This window comes from Peromyscus californicus, unplaced genomic scaffold (genome assembly GCF_007827085.1).
Source record: "Peromyscus californicus insignis strain IS unplaced genomic scaffold, ASM782708v3 Scaffold_4__1_contigs__length_199733344, whole genome shotgun sequence".
Taxonomy (NCBI): Eukaryota; Metazoa; Chordata; class Mammalia; order Rodentia; family Cricetidae; genus Peromyscus; species Peromyscus californicus.
In genome coordinates, this window is record NW_026294562.1 from 191,082,029 (window position 1) to 191,089,339 (window position 7,311).

A 7,311-nucleotide genomic window follows, 5' to 3' on the forward strand; every position below is an offset into this window, starting at 1 on the left:
CCTAATTGTCATGCTAGAAACCCCATCCAATGACTGAGGGATCTGGATGCAGAGATCCATGGCTAGGCCCCAGGTGGAGCTCTGAGAGTCCAATTACCGAGAAAGAGGAGGGTTTATATGAGCAAGAATTGTTGAGACCAAGGTTGGATAAAGCACAGGGACAAATAGCCAAACGAATGGAAACACATGAGCTATGAACCAATGGCTGAGGGGTCCCCAACTGGATCAGGCCCTCTGAATGGGTGAGACAGTTGATTGGCTTGATCTATTTGGGAGGCATCCAGGCAGTGGGACCAGGTCCTGTGCTCATTGCATGAGTTGGCTGTTTGAAACCTGGGGCCTATGTAGGGTTCCTTGGCTCGGCCTGGGAGGAGGGGACTGGACCTGCCTGGACTGAGTCTATCAGGTCGATCTCAGTCCTTGGGGGAGGCTTTGCCCTGGAGGAGGTGGGAATGGGGAGTGGGCTGAGGGGAAGGTGTGGGGGGCGCGAGGGGGGAGAACAAGGGAATCTGTGGCTGAAATATAGAACTGAATTGTATTGCAAAATAAAAAAATAAATAATAAATAATTACCAAGTAGAATATCCCCAGGCAACATCAACAAAAAAAAAAAAATACTCAATCAAATAATTGCAAACTGAATCCACAAACACAACAATAAGATCATCCATCATGACCAAATAGACTTTATCCCAGATTTTGAGGGATGGTTCAACATATGAAAATCAGTCAGTGTAATCCACTTTATAAACAAACTGAAAGAAAAACATCACATGATAATCTCATTAGATGCTGAAATAGCGTTTGACAAAATCCAACAACCTTTGACCATAAAAGTCTTGGGGAAAGAAGGAATACAGGGAACATATCTCAACATAATACAGACAATGTACAACCATCCTATAGCCAAAATTCAAGTCAACAGAAAGAAACTCAAAGCAACCCCATTAAAATCAGGAAGAAGACAAGGCTGTCTATTCTCTATATCTACTCAATATAATATTTGAAGATTAAGTAAGAGCAGTAACACTGTTGAATTAGATCAAGAGGTTACAACTACACACACACACACACACACACACACACACACACACACACACACACACACACATTGCTACACACAGAGATACTCACATCCATACAAAGATACATACATAATACAGTAACATATTCATTTACACACATTCCCATACATGCTAAGACACACAGAGAAACATGCTGTCACATATAGACAGAGAGACATATACACCCAAATAGACACACAAAAAGAGAAACAATCAAAATATACCCAGGCCCACACAAACATACATGTTCTCAGAAAAATACACACATGGGGAGATACACAGATACCAACAACCACACTGAGAGACATTGACACAGACAAATTTATGCCCACATCCAAAGACATACCAACAGACACACCCATATACACCAACACAGACATATGTATGTGCAACCACTACACAGAAACATGCAAAATACCCACATAGGCACATGCAGGCACATACACTGACAAATACAGATACACAGGTAGACACAAACCTACATATATGTAAAGCAACACAGATACATACACAGATACACAGGAACACACAAACATACATCCATACACAGTGAGATGCATCCATTCACATACATGAATATGCATGTATGCACTGTACTGAATCACAGCACAATTTCATGCATAATTACTCCTCAGAGCCTAGAGTTGGGGCAGAATTAGCTAAGGACACTTGTGAAAACCCTGTCCTACACTGATTACAACATATTTGAGAATTAATAAATGAGGGCTCATCTTTTCAACATGGAGAGCATTAATGACTAAGGGCTGATATGTTTTCAGTATTAGGATGGGATGATGATATTTCAGTGTTTTGTAATATAATCACTGATTTTCATTGATAAATTGTTTCTTCCACTTAATTGGCTTTGCGTTAGAGACTAAAAACAACATCTACATGTACTTCCTCAGAAAGAAAAAATGTTCAAAAGTCTTTCCATTTGGTAATTATTTCTTAATACACTAGATTTGCACATCTGAGAGACTCTTAAACACTATGACATTGATGACACCAAATATCATCCAACAGAAGAAACACTACCTTCATGAGGCTAATATCAGGTTTTTCCTATTGTCCATTGGCTGATTATCTTCTTGATGACAAAGCATCTCATGCAGGGCAAGGGACACAGCATACACAGAATTGTATACATCATAACTTCCATCACTAATGGCCATGTCAATAGTCTGGAACATTAGCCATTCCAATGAGGCATTGGATGAGCAGTTTTACAGTGTCTTACACTTAGATGCCAACAGTTCACAGTTAAATTTTATTCCCCAGACTTGCCAGGTATTCATCTGAGTATTTGAGATGGGTCAATGTCCAGACAAAAAAATTGAAACCAGAAATCGAAGGATAGTTTTGTGCAAAAACTAGAGTCCTAAGGGATGAGTCAAGTGTGAATCTTCTCTTACTTGTGGTGACATCCCACTGTGAGGTGGTGACTCATATTCTCTGTATACCTAGAGAGTCCCACATACAAAAGCTCAAAGCTAGAATACTGTTTGTGTCACCATAAATAATTACTACATTCATGGATGGTGTCATGATTTGGTTATAATACACTTCAGCTTTTGACATGCTGCCCAGTATCATGCTCACAAAGGTGAAGCAGACTGTATTTTTTCCATGTCTCTTCTCAAATGTGAAAGAAATTGTATAGCCTGATCATTGTCTAAGATAGACAGCCCAATCCAGTTCTGGTTGAAGTGAAGCATCAAATAGATTATGGCCAGGGGTAGAGATGTGTCTTTGAGGGCCATCAGATACAGATATGGAAACTGATCATGATCACACAGGATAGGATGGAAGGGTCCATAAGTAAGCTAAAGGAACTAGGACACAGGGAGTATCATGGGGTAACATGCACTCCTAAAAACTTATAAACACTGGTAAACACTGTTCTGCTAAGTATTCTAGAAAATCTCCTTCCTTGTTACTTTTTCCCTCATCTTGTTTCACACAGGAAATGTGGAAGTCCCATCATGTCTCTGAATTGTACCCTTGCACTACACAGTTTGACATAGTGTGAAGCCTGTCTCTTCCTCACACTCTTCTTAGAATCTGGGAATGGTACCAGTGGAGACAGGATTTCCTGCAAAATCACCCTCAAAAAACTCATCTGCTGGGATTTGTAGAGGTCCAGGAATGTCCCAATGATGACAGATGCTGCCCAATAAGTTCATAAAGTTCATGAGAGTGCATCTCCCATTAAAAAAAAAAAAAGATGGGACATTGCATTTTCCACAGAGAGGGCTGTCAACTCTGTTTTTTGTGAGCTTGCTCAGAGGGTAAATACAAGGGCACAGTCCTTGACCAAACAGTAAACCTGATCTTGAATTCCTTTTGAAATTATAGTATATAACATGTGATGCATGAGCCAAGTTTCTGGTAATTTTTATGAAACAAACTGAATTGGATAAAGTATTCAAAGAATGGCTGGTGAGTGCACAATAATCTTTCTGGGGCAACATTTGGCTCCTGTACTTATAATTCATTATAATTAGTGGGCAATGTAGTTAACATATTCTTTCATGTCCATCCTCATCTTGTTCTTTTTTCTTTCTGGTTTGTCTATTACAGGCACAAAATGTTTTTTTAAAAGATTTATTTTTAAATAAAATTAAATAACAGAGTATATTTGGTAAATATATGCATCTGTGTATGGACATGAGAACTACTCATTTATGCCATAAAAGGATAATGGATTCCCTGATTTTGAATGACACTTGGCTTTAGACTGGACTGGCCTCAAATCCACGGCAATACTCCTACTCCATTTCCTGAGTGCAGAGATTAAGGGCATGTGCCACACAGTATTGGTCATCTATTTTATGTTTACAGAGGTGTGTTCAATGTACTCCCACTTGGTATATCTGACCAACATAAAATTTTCCTACAGAAAGCACCTTTTGTGTACATTTCCACATACATATGCACAACATTATCATATTACTGAGAACTAGGAACATCTGGAAATTGCATTGAGATTTGTTTGTGCCAATATTACATGTTTGTATAATAAAAGATTATAAAGTGTATGGAAAATGCTTATGAATTTTGAAAATAAAAATAGTCTAAAAGTTAGTAGGAATAGAAAAATACCATTTTGTGTTTATGTGTATGGGAAGAATAATAACTCCCATATCTTCTTACTCGTTTCATATCATCTGACCAATAAACATCAAACTCAAACATACTCTTTCATTCCGAATAATTCACTCAGAGTTAAATACAATCTATTTTCCACTTAGAAATTGTACCACTGTGGTATCTTTATGAATAAATATAAATGTTTATCTATACATTTTTAAAATAAAAAACATCTTAGAATATTCTTTATTATCACATGGAAAAATGTCATTGAAATTTTCAGTACCAGTCAACCCAGAATTTGAGAGTATAACTTATGAATCTCAAACACCAACTCCTGCACACTAAACAATAAGAAACATGAATGCCTTGAGCTGTTACTATTGCCTACTGGACTAAAGTGCTATGTTTGAAAAAAACTATCAATAATATACAAAATCAAAATGTATATTATGCCCAAATTGGTAAAATATGCAGCTATAACTAGTAAAATTACAGAAAGAGAAACATAAGAGGTAAATATAAGTGTCAGAGAATAAACACCTTAGACACAAAGAGAAGAAATGCATGCTTCTTAAATAATGTTAGAGATGTGCTTGTATGTAACTATTTTCAAGTGTAGCCAAGAATCACATGCCACAGTTGTCACTCAGGCAAGTGACAATGAAAGTAAGCAGTCATATGAGGGAAGAGGGGGATCTGTGATTGGTATGTAAAATGAATAAAAAAATCTTAATTAAAAAAAGGAAAGTAAGCAGTCACCACTATTAGTTACAGCCTCACATTTCAAAGAATGCAAACATATCATTTATAGTCTACACATTCCTTCTGTAGCCTATAAAGAGAGTGAAGAACTAGACTATGAAATTAAAGGTCAGTTGTTACACATGTCTATAAGTGAAGTACAGGGAAACAGGAACACATATGAAGTTCATAGTGGACAGGTCTCCACTTTTATTCTTGATGCAGCTTTAGAAGGCACAATGTGACTACGTGAAGAACATCTGAGAGAGTAACTGAATAGCTATGTAAAAATTCTCTGGAGACAGGGTTGCTGCAAATATTATTTGTCCTAGCACATGCATTAGGAGTGACATACTGATCAAAGGGTCATCACAGACTCTACTTGACAGTTATTTACTTACACTCATTTAGAATGATAATCATTGAATAGTGGGTTTCTTTCAGTGAGACATCACCAGCTACTGTGCTGTGGAAACTGTCAAGAGGAGGGCTGTATGTGATGGACAAGATACAGAGTCCTTTTTTGCTCAGCTTCCAGCCTAATAAGTAGGAGACTAACTCGGAGAATAACAAAACACTCTTTGGACAAATTAAAAGTAGAAAAATAGTATTGAGTCTCTAAAAGAATCTGGAGTTGTTTCTTGGTGTGCAGATTGGGTAACAGGACAAAAGACTCAAAGCAATGCTCTGACTCTCATCTTCCTACCCACCTACATCACACATTTACAAAGAAGATACAAAGAAACTTACTGTGTATTCAGAATGTAGTTGAAATAATCTTTCTCAACATGCTCCTCCACAGCCCTAAGGAAGAAGATACAACCTGTCAACAGGTCTCCATCCTTGTCTTTATTCTGCTTCATTCTCCAAAAGCACCTGGGATGAATGAAACTGGACACAAGAAGTGGAATGTTCAGGAGGAAGAACAGAAAAATCAAAGCGAACATCTTTGTCTTACTTGACACCTGGGCAGTGTGCATTGTGAAATGCTATTAAGATCAACACATTATATGGGCACCCATATATTTTCCTTGCTTTGTTTCTATAGCCAAAGGAGGGACTACTTATAAATTCATGTTTTCTTTTTCTCCAGATGGTCCCTCCCCTCTGGAGAATCTTGGATACTCTCTTCCCTGGGGCTCTGCATCTGATGTCCATGTGATTAAATTTGGTTTATAAATATATATGAGGAGAGTTCAGGTAGTTTTATGACATCACTCATAGTTGTGGAAATTAAGGCTCTTTGGAGGATGCCAGTTTGGGAAAATTTGATCCCAGGACTGCCTGAATAATCTGTTTATGTTAATGCCTTTATAAATGATGTCAGTAGATTTTATTGGATGATCCACATTGAGACTTGCAGTGATGGTTCAGGAGGGACTCACAGTCAGAATTCATGGTTACATACTGGGAATTGTATCACAAAGTCCCTGGTAGACAAAAGCAGCTTGATATTTAGAGCAATTGAGTTACACACAGTATGCACAGGACCTACACCTGTGACAGTTAATTTCTAAGCAATCCTGTGCTTCCACTGTGTTGAGAACCAATAATCAGACCAAATTCTAAAATTTCCTTAATCCTGCCATTTTAATACTATCCAGCTAATCATAGAACCACTGTTAAATTTATAGCATTACAAAATGTTTTTAAATATTCAAAAAGATTCATAGAGATCTTCTGTCCTACATTTCAAATACTAAATGAGATCTCTCATTCCCCCTCTACATCAATCATTATTAAAGCGTAGATAAGGTGAATATTTGATTTCTAAAACATCATCTTTGTCCCCAAGCCTCAGTTCTCGTAGATCAATTTCTTGTGTTGACTCATTTCTTCTGCTTTATATTTGATTTCCTACATCGTTTTATTTCATTTTACAATCTAGAAAATGCTGTGAAGAAGACTTTTTTTAGTATCTTAGAAGCAAATAACAAATGAGAAGTGGCCCTGTGTTTAATGTGTAAATTGTTCTTATAACACTTTCCTAGTTTCCTATTATTGTTTGCACTCTAGAACCTGCAATGCCAGTGTGAGAGCGCTCTGATGAGTGTGGGCCGATTGTCTTTCAGTGGGTGTGGACCACAAAGAAAGCAAAGCAAAAGTAGGGCACTTCTTTGCTGTGGTTAGCGATGTGTCTTATTTAGTATTTGAGATGATGCACACATGGCTATTGTTCTTATCTGTATCTTATTGTTTATTCAATAATAAACATTTAAAGAGTGCGTGACCTCTGGTTTTGTGATGAGCTATCCTGGGAGTCTAAAATGTGGAAATAGAGGAATGTGACAGGAAGAGTCTTTCATAGGAAGACAGAGAAAAATCACCTTCACGAAGAGTGCAAATAAAAATTCCAGTGGTCCAGTTTGGGAATGATATCCAGCTTTGTTTTGTGTGTATAATTATTTTTT

At 37.4% G+C, this 7,311-nt stretch overlaps 1 protein-coding gene across 3 annotated transcripts in view; it reads right to left on the bottom strand.

The window, feature by feature from the left end:
* The window catches only part of LOC128125349 (vomeronasal type-2 receptor 116-like), a 47,927-nt gene extending 42,080 nt beyond the window's left edge, over positions 1–5,847 (bottom strand). For all 3 annotated transcript variants that reach the window (XM_052762686.1, XM_052762687.1, XM_052762685.1), the window contains exon 1: positions 5,651–5,847. In XM_052762686.1, the coding sequence (XP_052618646.1) occupies positions 5,651–5,847 (197 nt within the window). The remainder of the gene's footprint in view (positions 1–5,650) is intronic.
* Positions 5,848–7,311: the final 1,464 nt, after the last annotated feature.